This window comes from Talpa europaea (assembly GCF_964194135.1).
Source record: "Talpa europaea genome assembly, chromosome: 2".
Lineage (NCBI taxonomy): Eukaryota > Metazoa > Chordata > Mammalia > Eulipotyphla > Talpidae > Talpa > Talpa europaea.
In genome coordinates this window covers 24864961-24885227 of record NC_140068.1, presented here as the reverse complement: position 1 = coordinate 24885227, position 20267 = coordinate 24864961, and the positions used below count along the sequence as shown (strand labels likewise).

Sequence of the window (20267 nt, the reverse complement as noted above, 5' to 3'; positions counted from 1 at the left end):
AGGCAGAAGGACCGAAGTACACTGCTGAGGGGAGCAGCGGGCGGCAGGAGAGGTCTGCGCGCCATGTGGGACCCTCCTCCTGTGGCCGGGGAGCAGCCGGGGATCGAACCGGCACTACAGAGGCTGCGGGCAGCTTCGCAACCCAGCGCTCAACGCTGGAGGAGGCCTCACCGGGGAGGCCCTTGGCTGTATTTCTTTCCATGAGCCAGGAACATGTCAATTTACAAGTATCAGCTTATTTAATTCTTATCTAAAAATATCCTAAAAGGTGGTACAATTGTTATTCTCATTTTACGGATTTTATCTTTCAAAATTTTGCCACTATGTTTTGGGTTTATATAGTCTGCAGTGGGTGTTTGTGCATCAAAATATAGAAATGTATTTCAGTAATTCACGTATATAAGAGCCCATGACCACTATTACCAAAAGCCCAGGTCCACCCTTATTTTCTCATCCATCATTTCTTAAATTATTCAAAAGGAAAGAAAGAAAAGCCTTCTATTAACTCAATGAATACACAATAGGCATTACAGTTATGAGTATTACTATTAGTCCTTGTGCCCTGAAGTCTAATGATGCCTTTGATTCCTGATCCTTCTCATACAACCTCCCAAACAGAGTTACTGTCAAGACCGGTCCAGATGGTGGCTTCAGACTAAACAAGCGTCCATCACTTGACACCTAATTAAAACAGAGAAATTGACTGAGTCTACCTTTTAGTTATACAACCCCACAAAACACTTAAAATTCTGTACAACTGGATGATGAACTAATAAAAATCATGACCAGATTCTGTTCTGTCCATAACATTTGAAAGGGCACAGAATATGGAGCTGTGGAACTGACACCCATTCATTCATTATTAAAAAGCCTATAATCAATAGCTTATAATTCACTTATCTGAGTAAGCATCCTGTGAGTTAATAAGCTCAAAACAGCAAATTGGAAAGTATACAAGAGTGATATCTAGTTTTCTCAGAAAAGATAACACTTCCAAATGGTCAGAAGAGATTATTTAAGGGACTCTGAGCTAAGTTTCTGTCACTCACCACATCCTCCCTGTCTGTCCATTGTCCCCAGCTCCCCCACAGAAGCTCTCTTTATCAGAAAAAGGGGGTGAGAGCAAAACTAGCAGGAAAATTCAGTGGAAGAAATGTTGCTGTGCAGAGTGCTTATGCAGTAAGGAAGTATTTGTAGTCATTTAAAAAAAGAATTTTATTTTTTTGCTTTCTTGCCACTGTCACCATGTCAGATTCTATCTCCTTTCGCTCCTCCTCCTCTTTCTTTTGTTTTCTTTTGCAGCCACAAAGGGTCTTCACCCACACCAAGAGTGGATTCTTTTTAAGTTCCCCAAGGCCATCTCAGCCCAGGGATGCCAGAGGACTTCCACTGGTGAGAAAGGTCCTGAAACCCTAATTGAGTCTTCTTCCTAGCTCAACAGACCTAAAACGGCCCCTCATCCACTCTATAATCCCCCAATAAGATATTTTTCTTTATACTCAAAGACATACTATTTATTACACCAAGAATTTCCAGATAAGAAATTCAGGCTGCTCAGTGTCCCTCATGATCCTTCAGGACAATATCATCCATCAAATGAATTTTGTGTATTTGTCGGCACTCAGGTAGTGCTTCCTCTTATGTGAAATCAGTTAGCAATGTTAAGCAAAGATACTCACCTGGAATTCTCCAGGTGCAAGCTGAACTTCACTCAGCAACACCTCAGGGAAGACATACTGGGTTCCAAAAGTCCCACTGAGGGAGAACATGTCAAACCTGGTGGAAGCGCTTTCGACTGAGTGACCACAAGTATTTAAGTTTGTTGTTTTACACTTCAACAGAGTGCACACCTAGGAAAGTAAATGCAAACCAGTAAGTCCCAAGAAAACCAACTGAAACACTCCCCTGAACAAGAAAAAAATGACTATGGTCCTTTGTTTCATAACATGTTACTTCCTCTTTAGATTAATCCAGTTCACTGCTGAGTAGCTAATGCAACCAGCAATAAAAATTAAGGACTTCAAACACTAATACTTTCTACAATTCACTGTCAAACAAACTAAAACGCATAAAGAATCAGATCATTAGTCTACAGTAATGAACAATACCCTTATTGTCTCTAGTTAGAAATGTTTTTAATAACCAAGAATGTCCATTTTCAGCGGCACTGGTGAGTTTCCCAGGCAAGTTCCCAGGCAAGTTCCTCCTGTTCCAAAAGAACAGGTTTATTATGGAAAGGGAGAGAAGGAAGAGGACACTTGCATAAACACAGTGGGCAGAAGGGCTGTCGCTCCTGCCCTACAAAAGGAAAACTTGGTGAAAAGAAGCACCTGCATAAGTCATAGGTAGGTAGAAGGACTCTCCATTGCCAATGCAGAAATTGCACTGATATGGCCTTCTTCTCTTTGGGAGAGGCTCATCCCTTTGAGGAGTGGTTTGTTTGTTGTTCATTTTGGATAACTATGTAGAATTTGAAAGGGACCAGAGATTCTACAGGCCCTTAACCTCCATATCTCTACCTGCTGTCTGCCCCGCTCCCCCTCCCCCTTCACACTCTAACAGCAGTCTGACACTTTGCTTGGGTCTGGGCCTTGGTGTCTATGATTTTTAGTTCCTATAGCTGGGTTAATGGTTATGTAAATCCCTTCTACCCCCACCTCCAGGTCCCAGCATTGTGTGAGCCAGTTTCTGATCTTGTGGTTCCTCTTTTCCAACTTTTCTATTTTTACCTTCCATCATGAGCAAGGACGGAAACAGTTGTCACCCTAGTGCATAGCTACAGCATACCATACTACACCACAGAACTAGCTGGTGTAAAATCTAGGCATGCGAATCACCTCACCATGTAAAAGGTCCAAAAGGAAGATCCATATTCATTTACCTTCATGTGTACTTGATCTTCTGAGCTTATTTCATGCCACCTTCAACTTTTGGAAGTTGGAAGGCAGACGCTTTAGCTTATGTTAGAATATGAATGAAATAGTTTTCAGTAGGTAAAATTAGAATGAACACATTTTCTATTCTATTCCCTTGAATTCTTAATAAAGTCAACATGAAGATACAAAGATATCTTTAAAAAAAATATTGTGTATTGTATATATACACACAATGGAGTATCCTTCGGCCATAAAAAAAGATGACTCTTGCCACTTGTAATACCATGAATGGACCTTGAGGGCATTTTCTTAACAGAAATTAGCATAATAAGACAGAGAAAAATAAATACTGTATGATCTCACTTACATGTGGGATCAAAAAGAAATTTAAATTCACAAGTTTTATCCACCAGGAGGATAGACACAGACCAATTTTAGAAACTGAGGTGTTGATGCAAAGTGGTAATTTAGCAGATCTAAGAAGCCAAGTCCTGGATGGCTGTGGGAAAAGCAAAGAATCATCCCTATCTACACTCCACATTATTCAAAAGTTTCCATCCTCAAAGCATTTAATATCTAAGGAGCTAGGCATAAATGTATAGTAAATGTCTTTATACTAAAGAAAGAAAAACTGGTGGGAGTTTTTAAGTATTTTCCCACTTGATTCTCTAAATGCTGTCATCAAGGTATTTATCCTTCAAGAATAGGATTGTCAGATAAAATACAAGACAGGAGTCCAATTGTATTTGAAGTTCAGATAAACAGTGAATGATTTTGGGGACAAGCATATCCCAAATATATCACAGGATACACTTATATTTTTAACAACTTTGAATTTACCTAGGCATTTGTATTTTTGTTTGCTAAATTAGGGCAAGCCTGTTAAGGAAAGGAATGAGAAGAATTTTGAAACTTGGGTAAACTGAACATCCCAAGAGGAAGTCTCTAAAGATAATTAACTCAGAGATTTCCCCTAACCAAAGGCCAGCTAGATCACCCTACTTTGGCAAGCCACCACCCACATGTTCAGAACTTTCAATCTGTTTTTGATAATCCTACAGGGTTACCACATCTAAGGAAAGTATCCAGGTCAAGCACTGCAAATTCCAAAACATTTCTACTCCAGTGCTTTAGATAAAGGATCATTGATCAATAATAATAGTAGGGTTTTCCTCCACTCAAAGAAAGGATCTACCATTGTTCTCATCAAGAGGAAGCAAGAGTGAAGAAAATGGAGTGATAAGACAAGATTGAAGGTGGAAAGAAGGAAAACCTGTGAAGAGACAATTATCTTATTTTGTAACCAACTTTTATAACATAAAAATACATCACAAAAAATAAAAATATATCACGGTATTTTTAATTTTAAAAATATGGCAATATAGTACCATATATGTCACATATATTAATATAATGATAGTAGTTTGATAAACCACATAATTTTTTTTAAAGATTTATTTACTTATACAAGAACTGGGGTACAGGCCAGATATGCAGGAGGGTGAGAGGATCCACCAGAGACAGATCCGGGAGCAGAGCAGGCAGACTGACGAAATACACTGCTGAGGGGAGCAGCAGGCACGACAGGGGAGATCTGCCGCGCCATGTGGGACCCTCGTCCGTCAGCCGGGATCAAACCTGCGCTGCAGAGTCTGAGGATTGCTTCACAGCGCGGCGCTCAACCACCTACACCACCAGGGAGGCCCACCACATATTTATATGAAAATAAATATTCTTTTACAGCATCATTTTTTTTAAAGTTAATTTTCCTGTGTTTTTGATACCATTTCCCCCTTTCATCCAGCACTATAGAGCCCTGATTAAGAGCATTGATTCCTCTTATATTTCCAATCTTTTCCTCTTTTCTGTTCTTTTCCTTCAGCTTATAAAGCTAATCATGGCTTTCTCTCTCTCATCTATTAGAAAAACAAAAATTTCTTCCCATGGCTCTCTCTCTAACCCCTCTTTTTTCTCTTTTTGACTCAGATAAGATTTTTGAAGAAGAAATATTCACTCACTATTTCAGTATCCTCACCTCCCTTTGACTTTTCAACTCACAGTACTCAGTCTTGCTACCATTGTGAGCCCCAGAAATTCCACAGTATTATAGTCACCCATGCCAGTAACAGTAAACATATTGCATAAATATGCTTCACAATTTCCCCCTTCTGAGAGGCTCTACTTTCCAGGCATCTATGAGTGTTCTCTTTTAAAATTCTCTTATATTTCTTAATCATACTTGCAGGTTTCTATTTTTCTGCCCATTTCCTGCCTAAACACTGACGCTCCAAAGTTTCCACCTTTAGCCCTCTGTTCTTTACTGATTTTATAGTCTCCTTTGCAGCTTCAGTCACTCTTATGGATTTTACCACCTGTATCCTGCTATTCTCAAAGCAAAATTTCTGAGTCTAATATCTCCCTAAAATGTCAGACTCATACAAACAATAATCTATATGATGACTCCAGTGAATAGCCCATAGGCACTTCCCAACCAGCACATCAAGAGTGACTTAAGCATTTCCCCACTGTCACCCAGCCTGCTCTGACCCTCAGAACCTGATCTGGCAAGGAGGTTACATTTAAAAATCACTTTTGGGCCTCCTGGTGGCGCAAGGGGTTAAGACTAACCTATGAAGCTAACTGCAGCCACAGCAGCATGAGTTCGATCCCCAGGCAGGGAGCAACCTAAATGGTGCAGCAGATGTTTTTGATACCACCGGAACTTGCCCACTGCTCCCCTCATCAGTGTACTTCAGTCAGTCTGCCTATTCTGTTCCCCACTGTCTCTGGTGAATCCTCTCACTGCCTGCACCTCTGGCCTGTACTCCCCATTGTTGTATGCATGAATAAATAAATCTTAAAAAAAAATCACTTTTGCCAGAAACTTGGCACATTCTAGATCCTTCATTCTGATTTCCTGTTTTGTACAAATTAGCTACTACGCTGAATTTTCAAAATATTTCTTGACTCCATACCCTGCTTTTATTTTCTTTAAAGATTATTTTTATTTTGGGGCTTCCCTGGTGGTCCAAGGGGTTAATAAGCACAGCATTGTGAAGCTATCCACAGCCCCGCACCTCTGGCCTGTACCCCAGTTCTTGTACTCATAAATAATAAATAAATCTTTAAAAAATATTTTTTTTTACTTTTATTTATTTATGCATACAAGAACTGGGGTGCAGGCCAGAGGTGTGGTGGGGGTGAGGGGATTCATCAGAGACAGAAGTGAGAGCAAAAAGGTGGATCTACTGAAATACACTGCTGAGGGGAAACAGCAGGCGAGACAGGAGAGGTCTGTTGCACCATATGCAGGTTAGCTCCCTGGCCAAGGATTGAACTTATGCTGCAGTGCTGTCAATAGCTTGATAGCACTGAGATTTTAACCCCTGGGCCACAGGGAGGCCCTACCCTGCTTCTATTTTTAATAACATAATCTTAGTCCAAGTCCTACTAGGACTACTGCAATAATAAAACTCAACTTTTTGTCTCTATTTCTATCACCCACAATGCAGCCAGGATCTACTCAGAAGCAGATCTGGGGCCTCCCTGGTGGTGCAGGCAGTTGAGCGCCACGCTGTGAAGCTGTCCGCAGCCTCTGTAGGGCCGGTTCAATCCCAGCTGGCCAGTGGGAATTCCACATGGCAAAGCAGACCTCTCCTGTCTCCCTGCTGCTCCCCTTAGCAGTGTATTTCAACAGTCTGCCTGTTCTGTTCCCTGCTCTGTCTCTGGTGGATCCTCTCACCCTCCGCATCTCTGGCCTGTACCCCAGTTCTTGTATAAAAATAAATAAATCTTTTTTTAAGATAAACACATGCAATTTGCAGCAACATGGATGGCGCTGGAAGGGATCATGCTCAGCGAAATAAGCCAAAAAGAAAAAGAAAAATACCGGATGGTCTCACTCATAGCAGGAATCTAGAAAACTTAAATAAGGGACCAGGAAAATGAATAACTATAAGAAAGTGAAAATCAAAATCAACAAAAAACTATGAACCAGAGACACTTTTAGGGGGGCGGGGGCGGGAGGGGAGGGATTGGGGTCAGAATGGGGGGGCTGCAATTGTATGGGGAATATAACAATAAAATTTATAAAAAAAAAAAAAAAGAAATGAGACACGATTTAAGAAATTTAAATTTTCTTAAATTTCATTTAAGAAATCCCACACGATGGTGGGATTTATCCTGATACAAGAGTGGTTCAACATATACCAATCAATAAATGGGACACACCATATTAACAATATATAGGATAAACATGATTTTTTCAAATGTAGTGAAGGTACTGTTGAAATTCAACAGTAAGTCACAGAGAACTTCAAAGACTTAGTGGATAGTAGAGACATAAAAAAGAGTGTGTCCCAGAATAATCATAATGAATGATGCCAGTGAACAAAGAAAAAGTGATCAGATTAAAAAAAAAAAAAAAATCTTTTTTTTTTTTTTAAAAAAAAAAAAAGCAGATCTGATGACAACTTTCCACTGCTGAGCACCTTCCCATAGATGAGCGCTATCATGAATGTAATGAAGTTTAACTCTTAAGAATGACAATAAAGGGCCTCCCTGGTGGCACAAGGGGTTAAGATGCAACCTACAAAGCTATCCGAAGCCTCTGCAGCATAAGTTTGATCCCTGGCCAGGGAGCAACCCACATGGCGCAACAGACCTCTCCTGTCTTGCCCACTGCTCCCTTCAGCAGTATATTTCAGTGGATCTGCCTGTTCTGTTTCCCACTCTGTCTCTGGTGAATCCTCTCACCCCCCCACACCTCAGGCATGTACCCTAGTTCTTGTGTGCATAAATAAATAAATCTTTAAAAAAAAAAAGAATGACAATAAGATCCTGCAATATGTTACCACACAACAAAGGGTGTGCTCTTATCCCTCTAAATCATATACAGTGTTGTAAGCCAATGTTACTTCAATTTAAAAAAAAAAAAAGTCTTGTAGTATATAATCCTTCCTCCAGCCTCATCTTCCACGAGCCCTTGCTGCCAAGGAGAACACCTTAGTAACACTAACATTTGCTCTTTCCTGCATACCTTGCTCTTTCACAACACATTCTTTCCACCCATGCTTTCCACCCCACCATTCTTTCTCATCTGCCATTCTTTCTCATCTTTCTCATCTGGATAATAGCAAAATCATAAATAATGTCTCCACAAACTTAGAACCCCAAATTAGGTGAAATACATCTCCTTATTCTTACAACAAAACAGCCCACAACGCTGCATCACATGCCAACCTATACTGAAATTACCTGTTTAAATCTCTTTCTCCCCTACTAAATTCCTCAAAAGGAGGAGCTATACTTTTTCATCTTCCTATGATTAGCACCAAATGTATATCTGGCTTATAAAACTCACTAGAGAGCTGATCATGTAACAAACAAACAGTTTCTCAGTAAGTGATTCCAGCACTCAAAGACTTTCAGTATGCACACGATTTGATATAAATTACCTTTGACAAAATTAAGCCAAGGATGTCTGGACATTCATAGAAGAAGCACCTCATCCAGTTGGGGAGTTAGGTAGCCTCTGCCTCGGTGAAGACAACAGCTGAACCCTGAACCAGCTATGAATTATGGGCAGGGGAGAGCTATCACAGGTAAAGGAAACAACCTGTGCAAACATCCGGAGGCCCTGCAGACACTCTTTGGCAGTAGGGAACTGTCTCACTATTACAGGAGCGTAGAGGCATGTGGACAGCAATGAGATAAGAGGATATACAGCATAAAGGGGCCTCATGTCAAGATTTTGAGTCATTTATAATTAAGTTGATTTGCCAATTAGAAGACAGTGAGGAGTTTTAAGTAAAAGAGTGATATAATAATCAAAAGTGGCTTTTAGGGAGGGAGAGAGATCACAATGGGAGGGAAGAGCACAAGGGACTATGGTGATGGTGCACAGGTGAATGGGTGGTGAGAATTTTATGAGGACTAAACCTGAGAGAAGAAAGCATGCAATGTACAAAAAGGAAGATGATGTAAAAAATATATAAATAAAATATTTTTTTTAAAAAGTGGCTTTTAGCAAAGTTTATAATGATTGTGTGGGAAGTGAACTGGATGGAGTTGAAAGTGTCATCAGGATGCCCTGTTAGGAGCATATTGCAATAATCTAGGTGAGCTAAGATGGGGGTTAAATCAAGGAAAAGAAGAGTAGCTTGAGAGGAACAAGGAAGCTGCTTGTTCTTAGGGTTCCATCTCAGTGGGCGATAAGAGTTCCTCCTTTCATGTTGAGGGCTATGACATGTTTGAATCTTTGCAGCAATAAACCATCACACTGCACATCTCAAAGGTCAATTCATATGTCTTTAGGGAATACTTAGAGCCAAACTCTTTATAAGACAAGTAAGGCATTAGTGAACATATAGGGAATATGGCAAAATTTGTTCAGGCAGGAAATACCATAAGTTAAGTAATCATTAGGATTATCTGATTTGGGCCTGGTGGCACAAGGGGTTAAGCACCGCACTATGAAGTAATCTGCAGCCTCTGCAGCCTCTGCAGCCCAAGTTCAATCCCCGGCTGGCCAAGGAGCAACCCACATGGTGTAGCAGACCTCTCCTATCTCTCCCGCTGCTCCCCTCAGCAGTGTATTTCAGTAGATCTGCCTGTTCTGCTCCCCTCTCAGTCTCTGGTGAATCCTCACACACACACACACACACACACACACACACACACACACACACACACCCCGCATCTCTGGCCTGTACCCCAGCTCTTGTATGCATAAATAAATAAATCTTTAAAAAAATAAAAGATTATCTGATTTGATTATTATATCACTTTAAGCTCTGGTAGTACAAATAAATAATCTTCTTTCACTCAGTTTAACACTCAACTGACATGCAAAATTGCAAGTTTCAATAGATAAAAACACAGGATGCTCAGTTAAATTTGAATTGCAAATTTTAGCATACATACATTCTCCCAAAGCATGACATACTTGTAACTTAAAAATATTGTTTATCTGAAATTCAGATTTAACTGGGTATCCTGTATTTTATCTGGCAACTCCCCTGTCACCAAAATAATGATTACCTGCAAATAATAGCTTCCTTCTACAATATGTAGCCCATCAAATGCCCCTAGGACATAAACTTCATCTGGTCTCTTCTCAGACATCTTGTAGCTTAGATGACAGCAGAGATCTTTCTGACAGACTGTGTAATTTCCTGTGACTCCTCTGAGCTCCAAGAAGGTGAATTCATCATGAAAGATAACGCCCTTAAATTCCTCATTTTCCCTTGACAAAGCTTTTACACCATTGGCATAAGATGTCCAATTCACCATTACTGGTTGGCGAGGATGGGAATCCAGTTGCGAGAAAAGGAGTTTTCCCTTCTTTGTCTTCATATCATAATGAAATACTCTGGGAGAATCAGGTGCATAGATGCCACTTCCTGGAAGTGAGAAGTTGGAAAGGGCATTGAAATATAAAAGTGAAAAGAATTGCAAAATTATTATTGTTGTTTTAAAATCACATTAGCATCTTCCTCTAAACATGATATTAATTATTGTAAAATACCTTGATAAAGACAGGTGAGAGGAAATTGAGTAGAAACCAAAAGAGAGTTTATCATAAACAGTGGTTTTTGAAAGAAAAGAAAAAAAGCATACATTCAAATTGAATAAAATAAAATAAAAAAAAATGAGGTTAATTCAATAGCACATGCAAATGTGGAATACTGAGTTGAAGATCACTGTATTGAGGGGCATGTGTTAGTTAGAATAATTTTTTTTCTTTATATCAAGGCTGTAAATTTTAAAGCTCATGAATTACCTGTCATTTTCTTTGAGGGGTAGTGTATATTAGATGCCAAGAAATTGACTCCCATTCCCATTGCCCAAGCTGAGTGAAATTCAATAGCTGACAAATGTGGCAAAACATTCATCCAAGCTGTGGGGAAGAGAATGGTGTCCACATGGAAATCTTTCACCAAAGTAACAGCAGGATCGTGGAAGAGTATATCGAAGCATGTAAAAACGCCAAACTTCCCAAAGGTAGTGTTGAAAGTCACCACTTCAGTCTCTTTGGGTACATTGAACTGGTCTTCATTCAAGAAAAGGTTTTGCTGCAATAAACAAAAGATGAAGGAGAGGAAGGATCTCTTTCAGGAAGATGGCCTGTATATTACTGTCTGAAAAAATACAAAATCACATCTGTTCGACAGAGCCACTTTCATCTATGACCACTCTCTTCACAGAGAAAGAGCAGTATGTTCGAGAATAATTGATTACTGCAGTTGATGGGAGCCCTTGGTTCAATCTCTGTTTTTAGAGATGTACACAGGGGGTTTCCTTATGTATTAAGATCTTCTTGAATCCTCTAAGTCATAGAACGAAATAGATCATTTCTATCAATATTTGCCAAGGACACGGAACTATTTTCTGTGAACAAAGAATTTTCTTTTCCTCTTCCTCTTCAAGAACAAGTCTATCTGGGAGCCTCTCTGGTGACATAGGGGTTAAAGTCTCAGCACAATCGAGTTATTGCCAGCCACTGCTGCATGAGTTCTATCCCTGGCCAGGGAGCTAACCCACATAGTGCAGCAGACCTCTCCTGACTCACCTGCTGCTCCCCTCAGCAGCATATTTTAGTAGATTCACCTATTCTGCTCCCCACTCTGTCTCTGGTGAATCCTCTCATCCCCACCACACCTCTAATCTACACCCCAGTTCTTGGATGCATAAATAAATCAAAATAATTAAAAAAAAAAAGAATAAGCCTATCTGGTAAAAAGTGTTTCATTCTAGCCTTGATCCATTGCCAGGGCATGTCTTTAAAAAGACAAAATTCAAGGGGAAGCAATATATTTCAATGCCAGGGGAGCTCCTACTGACTCTCACACAATCCCAACAATCCACTCCTGTGTTCCTTAATGCACAGGAAGCCCCCTGGCTTCATTCCAGGTACTTACCACACACATTACTTTCCAATCCTTTCTCTCTACTCTGCTCTTAATGTGTGTTTATTATTATCATCAACGATAGTGATTCTTTTCTATCTTGTTCACTTTTTGTTAAGCATTCAGTAACTGAATGATTTGCAAATTAATTCTCACCTTATGGTAGCGGGCCACCAGCCTCCCCTCAGAATCAAACACCACATTAGTGTTGTATTGGTAGCGGCCATCAGGGGGACACTGCGGGTCACTGGCATTGCACGGCTTCTTGTCTCCAATGTTTGCCACAACATAAATGGAATTGTTCTTAGCCAAGCAGCTGAGTCTTTCTTGCACTGGGGTGTAGCCAAACCTGGTATTTTCATTGAATGAGGGGAAAGAAATATGAAGCTTAGTTTTTAAGAAAATTTAGAATGATAGATGTCTGAAACTACTATTTGATATACACAAAAATAGATTCTAAATAACAGTAAATAAAAAAGGATGAAGAGTTTAGAGGAAGTCCATAGTTATGAAAAATTAGTGTAGAAAGCTTTTCTTGGATACATTTTTAGTTCATAGCATTTATTACCGCCTACAATTATATATTCATTTATATGTTCATTTTATGATGTCTGTCACATTTTATAATATTATGGAGCAAAGATACAAATCTTCTTTTCACTGAATCCATGCTGACAGTACAGAAGTATCAAGAAACTATTTTGAATAAAAGAACATAATTGAAGGTAGAAGGATTCTGGGAAGATTGTGGAACAGGAAGCACTAGGAAGCCATCCCTCTACCTACATAACTACACTGGCAGAATCTGCTGTAAATTTTGGAACCTAGTAGTATATTCGAAAGTTTGAAGATGGGGTGGGGGTAGGGGTGAAGGCAAACTTGGAAGGTAAATTGCAGTAATTTCAGCTCTTAGCACACTAGTGGCAATCCATACCCTACCCCCATCCTGGTCCCATGACAAGCAGTCATACAGTTCTGTAAAGACCTTGTAGGTAGTTTGTGGGACTCTGCATTCTGACTGCTGATTACTACTTCTGATCATAGAGATGCAGACCAGAGGTGGGCAGCCACTGTTACATACACATAACACACACACACACACACACACACACACACACACTGCTGTTGCAAGTCCTTCCTTCTCTGACTGAAGTGATTCCAGGGGATTGAAAGGGCAAGAACCTTTCTTTTTTAACCCCTTCAGTTTTTTCTTTTCCCTTTTTTTGAACCAAATACTTAAGGACTAGAACACACAAAAGCAATCACAAATACAGGGGCATTTTAAAAGTCACCACTCATAATCAGAGAAAGGTACAGGTACACCATTTCCTCACCAAAAAAATAAATAAATAAACTGAGACAAACTTGAGTTTAGAATTCAAGTTTATCCCCAGTGCAGAAACAGACTGACTATAACAATCGAGTGCAAAGAAACAAACAAACAAAAAGCAGCAACCCTGAGGGAAGGGGGAAAATTAGATTTCCAGAATTATCACATTATATGATTGAAATGCCCCTTTATCAATAAAAAATCACAAGACATACAATAAATAGCAAAAATATAGCCCATTCAAAGAGGAAAAAAATAAACCAACAATGGTCCAAATTTAACAAACAAGTGTCATTAATAGGTTTGTGAAAGTAACATTATCTGAATTTTCTTTAAGATTAATATGGGAGGGCCTCCCCTGGTGGCGCAGCGGTTGAGTTCTGGGCTATGAGGCTGCCCGCAGCCTCTGCAGCGCCGGTTCGATCCCCGGCCTCCGGCGAGGGGTCCGCATGGCGCGCAGACCTCTCCTGCCGCCCACTGCTCCCCTTAGCAGTGTATTTCATCTCTGCCTGCTCTGCTCCCCGCTCTGGCTCTGGTGAATTCTCTCACCCTCCTGCGCTTCTGACGGTACCCAGTGCTTGTATAAATAAATAAATAAATCTTTAAAAAAAAATTAATATGGGATCGGCCGGTAGAATATACTAGAATGGTGAGAGACTAAATGCAGGAGAATCACTAGGAAGTTGTTGCAATAGTTCAGATTCAAGGCAGCAAGATTTGGGGTAGGTGGTGCCAGTCAGTACGGAAAGATGGAAATACTGGGACTTTTGTTAATGTGTGATTTTTTTTATTCTTTATTATCTTACCACATTGTTTCAGTAAAGCAATTAAAATACAATTTAGAAAAGTGAAACATATACTCATATTCTCTCTTCACACATTCCTGCAATAAGTAGTTAATAATAGAAGCTATTGAATGAATAGAAATTTGGTGCCATCTGCTGGCAAAAGTTATGAAAGCTTTCTTCATGTAATAAATTTTGACCATTACATCCACAAACTTGTACAATTAATTATGAGAAACCATAGCAATGATTCACAAAACATTCTTGAAAGCTCCAGAAAGGATGAGAAACCACATCTATCTGTGCATTCACATAGTGGAGTGTTGAGTTCATTTTTCATCTTTGAATAGATTGTTCAACATAGTTTTTCTCTTTTTTATTTATTATTTTAAAGATTTATTTATTTATTTGTTTGTTTGTTTATACATGCACTGGGTACAGTCAGAAGCGCAGGAGGGTGAGAGAATTCACCAGAGCCAGAGCAGGGAGCAGAGCAGGCAGAAGGACCGAGGTACACTGCTGAGGGGAACAGCGGGTGGCAGGAGAGGTCTGCGCACCATGTGGGACCCTTGCCAGTGGCCGTGAATTTAACCGGCTCTGCAGAGGCTGCAGGGAGCTTCACAGCCCAGCGCTCAACCGCTGCGCCACCAGCGAGGCCCAGTTTTTCTCTTTTTTAAAAAAGATTTATTTGAGTCTCTCCCATGGCACAAGGGGTTAAGACACAACCTATGAAGCTACCCACAGCTACTGCAGCACGAGTTCAATCCCACATGTGCCATGTGGGAGCTACCCACATGGCACAACAGACCGCTGCTATCTCCCCTGCTGCTCCCCTCAGCAGTGTATTTCAGTCTATCTGCCTGTTCTGCCCCCCACTCTATCTCTGGTGAATCCTCTCACCCCCCAACACCTTTGGGCTATACCCCAGTTTTGTATGCATACCAGAGCTGGGGTGTAGGCCAGAGGTGCTAAGAGGATTCACCAGAGACAGAGTGGGGAGCAAACAGGCAGATTGACTGAAATACACTGCTGAGGGGAGCAGTGGGCAAGACAGGAGAGGTCTGCTGTGCCATGTGCGTCAGCTACCTGGCCGGGACTCAAACTCATGCTACAGTGGCTGCCGATAGCTTAACCTCTTGCGCCAACAGGGAGCCCCCATAGTTTTTCTCTTAAGAAATCTAATAGTCCTCAATGAGGGCTGAAGCGAGTGAGGAGAAAGACAAATACTAGATTTCACTCATATGAGGAATTTAAATAATCAAAACAAAGGAACTGACAAAACTAAACCAAAACTAACCCTAGAAATATGACTGCAGAATTGAGCTATGAGGGGAGAGAGGGTAAGAACAGAAGAAAGTGGGGGAGAGGGCCCTGTGGTCCATGGTAAAGGACCGTGGGTGCTTTGATGGTGGGTGTGGTATGGTGATGTTTTGAGAACACTTTTGAAAAAGGAAGTGAGATTTAAGCAGTGGCACATTTGGGAAGAAGTGAGTTAATTGACATGATACCTGATACTCGATGTGTATGGTATTATTTTGTTTATATCAATAGTAATGGTGCTACGTGCTACTTGAGTCACATTTCAAGTTTGAGTGTAGATTTAAGCCACTAACAGTTGTGCTCTATTACCTACCAAGTTAGCAATCAACTTAAGTTTAAGGATTTCATATACGTTAACCTCATCAGCATCTCATTGATAAGAAAGGAAAAATTTTCACCCTAAACTGACATGCAATATATTCTGCAATTTACTCACAAAGCTTTTAAATTACACACCCACACAAGGAAAGAAGTTCAGAGTCAGAAAACCAGAGTTTGAACCTGGTTCCTCCATTAACCAGCTACACCCGTGACCTTAAACAAGTTACTATCTCACCACACTCATTTTCTCAATTGCAGTATATTCACATTGAATGTGAGGATTTTTGTGTAACCTTCCAGCACTAGTTTCTGTGATTTCATAATTTCTCTTTACCTTTCTATTAAATGTGTGCATAGGGTATGAAAAAAAATAAAGCTATCTTGAAAGTTACAATTGATCATGGATCTTACACAATGAACTTCTGAACAACCTTCCCAGGTAAAGCATGTTCATGCTCATGGCTGCATTTTCCATAATTTGTTTCTTTACCTGTTGGGATTATTACAAGGGATCCAGTTCACTTGAGGGCCTGGGATATCCTCCAAGTATGGGTAAATAGATTCCCTGCTGAAATTCCAGCCGTAAATAGCATCTTCTGGAGTCACAATAATATGTGCACCCTGTTAAAATTGTAGCTTAATTAAAAATTTACAAGTAATCCAGCAATCAAAAAGGGAACCATGAGGAACCTGAGAACATGATTCTTCATGCTTTTTTCCCCCTCTCAATCTTATTCCTTTATTTCTGTATTTTTATGATTTGTTTTCTTTGCCTAACTGCTTTTATTTTCTGATCTTACCTTACTCATTTATATATAACGTTTTCATTCTTTTATAGACATTAACAGATATCCAGGCTATTAACATGTTTGTCAGGATTTAACTATAAACCTGAAATTACCTCCCTCTCTAAACTTTGGCCAGTTGTTCTGAGTGTGGGATTGACTTATAACCCAAATTCTGTTTCACTTTCTCCTCTGCTTCAGGCTTCCCTGCTCCCATGATTCCCTGCAAACATGATTCCTTTCTCTCAGAAGAGGAAACTCAGACGCTGGTTACTGGAAGTATCCAGGGCGGAGAGGTGCTACCTGAGCTCACCTGGTGCCTTTCTGAAGAAGAGTTACCTGGAAAACTGATGGGCCCTTTAAGAAAATAGCTGGGCAAAGGGTGAAAAAGAGCCTCAGAATTCTTAATATCCCTTCAAATGTTCACATAAGAACATGTTGATACATATTTGTAGTATGTATATATTCATGACCATCACACTTCATACATCTCTTGTCTGATCTATGACTATATCTCACTTAAATCATATTCCTTCAAAGCACACACTTGTCATTCCAACTCTAGGGTTTAATAGCATTAACTTCTATCCTATAGTTAGAATGAAGTACAGAGTGTATCACATACACTGTTAAGTAATATGCAACTTAAATTTAGTTGTCCGGATGCCATGAACTTACTTAAAAACCTGCAAACTCATGAGAGCACAAAAGTATCCCACTTCCACTAATCTCTAAGAATAGCACTTGGTCTCAGACCCTTTTATCCTCTACCTTCCTTCTGTAGCAGAAAAGATAATGAATTTATAGCAAGTTCCACAAAGGTCTTCTGCTTCTTAATGATAACCAAGCTGTCAGTTTCTAAATTTTACCCTCACTACTAGGAATTTATAGGATCTTTCCTGCTCTAGTGACTTCAGAAGGGGTGTCTACTAACAGGTATTCTAAGACCTGACTCCTCTCTTTCTCTACATAGAAGACAACACACATGAGAATTGGTACCTGCTTTGCTGCCAATGTGATTGCTCCCTCTAAAATATCCAGATTTTGGTTCATTAATGCCAATGCCTTTTCATGGGACACAGGTATGAGGGTGGTATTAGGCAGTATCACTGCATGCTCATAAACAGCAGCAATAAAGGTGTCCAGGGAGCTGACTTTTAAGACACAGAAAATCAATATTGACACAGAAGTCTGAAGCTGAGAAGTAATCATGCTGAAGTCCAGTGATTCCTGAAAAACAGGACAAGTCCTGATATTTACAAAGAGAAAACACAGTAATCATATGGTTTCCAGAACTCACTACCTTGAATTACAAGAACTAATTTTAAGGCAACCTTATGGCTTTGTATCATTATTGAGCATATGACACTCCCTTATTGCAAGAATCTATGAGGTTAACATAGGAAAATGTGTGTGTATTAGTTTCCTAAGGCTGATGTAACAAAGTACCCCAAACTGGACTTAACCCACAGAAATGTATTGTCTCTCAGCTCTGGAGGCTAGATGGGGGAATCATCTTTCAGTACAACTTTCAGAAAACTGCAGACCTGGCCAAAAGCTTGATGGCAGCCTTATGAAAGAGACCCTGGGCTAGAGGTACTGTGCTGCCCCACAGAAAATATGGCTTAATATCTGCTTGTTGTTCCATGCCACTAGATTTGGGGAAAATGTATTATAGAGCAATAAATAATGACTAAGGCTTATGTGTTCTTCCTTGCCCCAATTTCCCATTTTGAGGAAACAAAGTAAATAGGAAACCCGAAGACATAATGAGAGTAATAATAATTTAATAATTGTAAACTAGTCTTCACAATATTTACATATGCTCCTGTCTGTTGAAGTACTATAAGTATAGGAATTCCAAAAATTCATGCTTATGTCATAATCTCTTGTACCTTAGAATGTGACTTTTTTGGAAAAAGAATTGTCATAGGTGCAATTAGTTAAGGGGAAAGCATTCTAGAGCAGGGGAGGCACTAAATCCAAGGAGTGGAAATTTGAAGAAGGGGAAATTTGAAGTCAGACAAGCACACAGGGAGAATGCCAGAGAAGATACCAGGGGAGACAACTTCCATGTACAAGGAAAGATCTCTGAACAGATCCTGTCCTCACAGTGTTCAGGAGGAAAAACCATAGTTTATTTAGGATTTAGTAGTATGTGAGGTTCCAGGCCACTGCTGGTGGTGTTGGGACATATCCCTCACAGATGAGGAAGGTGGCCGAAACTTAGTAATTCATGCAAAGATATGATGGTTACATAACAATTTATAAAAGGAAACAAATAACAATTAAAACTGAAATAAGTAACCAAGATTTTTTTTAAAAAATCAATTCTTTGATATTATTAGATAAAAATATGAAACAAGAACCTCCCATTGGGTTTCCTGTCCCATATAGAAAGTGCTTGGAACTCATCTCTCCCATTATCACAGGACCCAACTGAACAACTGAAAAGCAATAACTTTTCTAGGATACATCAGAAAATTAAATTCACAGGACAACCACTGACCACAAATTGGAGTGATATGAGCTTACCTCTTACTGGATCCTGCGCTGGTATGATCACTGAAACCAACGATGACTGGCTGGAGGCAAGGTGTGGACAAGTCTGAGAGTTAAAAACCTGGAGGTGTCAGAATTAGGAAACCCTCATACTTCTGTGACTTTTTCCTTAAGGATCCCCACTACTTTCTTTGGAAAAACAACAAAGAAATGCCTGGTGCTAGTGCTTCTTACCGGAGGAGAAATGCATCCACTCTAAAGTAAATCCAGAGCATTTGGGACATAAAAACAAGCCAGCCCTTAAGGGAAACGATTTGCCAGGAGCCCCTGATCTTGCAGCATCAGCCAAGGCAAAAAGAAAAAGCTGAGGAGTGCTTGTGAAGGTCAGCACAGGCTCATCACAAGACACAAGCTTAATCATTAGACTGCAAAAGTAGATAACTAGAGTCATATTAAAACAGGGTGGGAGAAAGCCACTATCAGGGAAAAAAAAAACCTCTTTACAGTTCTTTTTAAACAGGAGTTGACCCTTGGACTGACCAAAACCATCAGCATTACAAGAGGCCAACTGTAACGAGGATATCTGGTTTGAAAGGACTGATAAAGTGAACTTTTACCTATTTTTACTTGTGACCCTTCCAATGATTTGTGAACATTTTGACTCCTTCACCAAAACTATTGCCTCATCACTCCCTCATCTTCCATGATCTCATTCTCCTTTTTATCTCTTTAAGAACCCCCCAGACTTTTGGAGCCTCCCTGGTGGTGCAGGGCTTAAAGTCTCAGCACTATCAAGCTATCACCAGCCACTGTCACCTGAGGCCTGAGTTTGATCTGTGGCCAGGGAGGTGACCCTCATGCCACAGCAGACCTCTCTGGTCTAGCCTGCTGCTCCCCTCAGCAGTGTATTTCAGTAGATCTGCCTGTTCTGTTCACCACTCTATCTCTGGTGAATCCTCTCACTCCCCACTCCCGCACCTCTGACCTACACCCCAGTTCCTGTATGCATAAATAAATAAAATAAATCTTTGGAAAAAAAAAATACCCCAGACTTTTGTGGCTCCACGTTTGGTGTTTCTACCTAAGCTGTGCTCCCCTCCCCAATTGCAATTCTTTGGTTCCCAAATGTTTGCTTCTTTAATAGCCTCCTGAATTTTTAGGTTAATAAGATCATCTATCCCAACCCCTCCCACAACATGTTACCACTCCCACCACCTGGCACTCATGGCCTCCTGAAATATATTAGCAGAGTACATCTTCCTTAGACAAGACAAACATGGTTCTTGCAGTAGAATGTCATCGGCTGACACTGGAACTGGTGGGTCAGCAAAGTCTCCTACTACCTCACCCAGCTGGTCTCCTGATCGCTAATGCTGAGTCCTAGGCAAGCTAGGGAAAAGTAGGCAGCTGTCAGGGTCAGGCAGCGCAGGCAGAATACT

At 40.3% G+C, this 20267-nt stretch overlaps 1 protein-coding gene across 1 annotated transcript; it reads right to left on the bottom strand.

The window, feature by feature from the left end:
* Positions 1 to 501: 501 nt before the first annotated feature.
* Positions 502 to 17538, bottom strand: VNN1 (vanin 1; the record flags this gene model as incomplete). The annotated part of the gene is made up of 7 exons (XM_084258053.1): positions 502 to 681; positions 1680 to 1850; positions 9918 to 10279; positions 10660 to 10951; positions 11942 to 12134; positions 16032 to 16162; positions 17326 to 17538. The coding sequence occupies 7 exons, from the start codon at positions 17536 to 17538 to the stop codon at positions 502 to 504; spliced, it is 1542 nt and encodes a 513-aa protein (XP_084114179.1).
* Positions 17539 to 20267: the final 2729 nt, after the last annotated feature.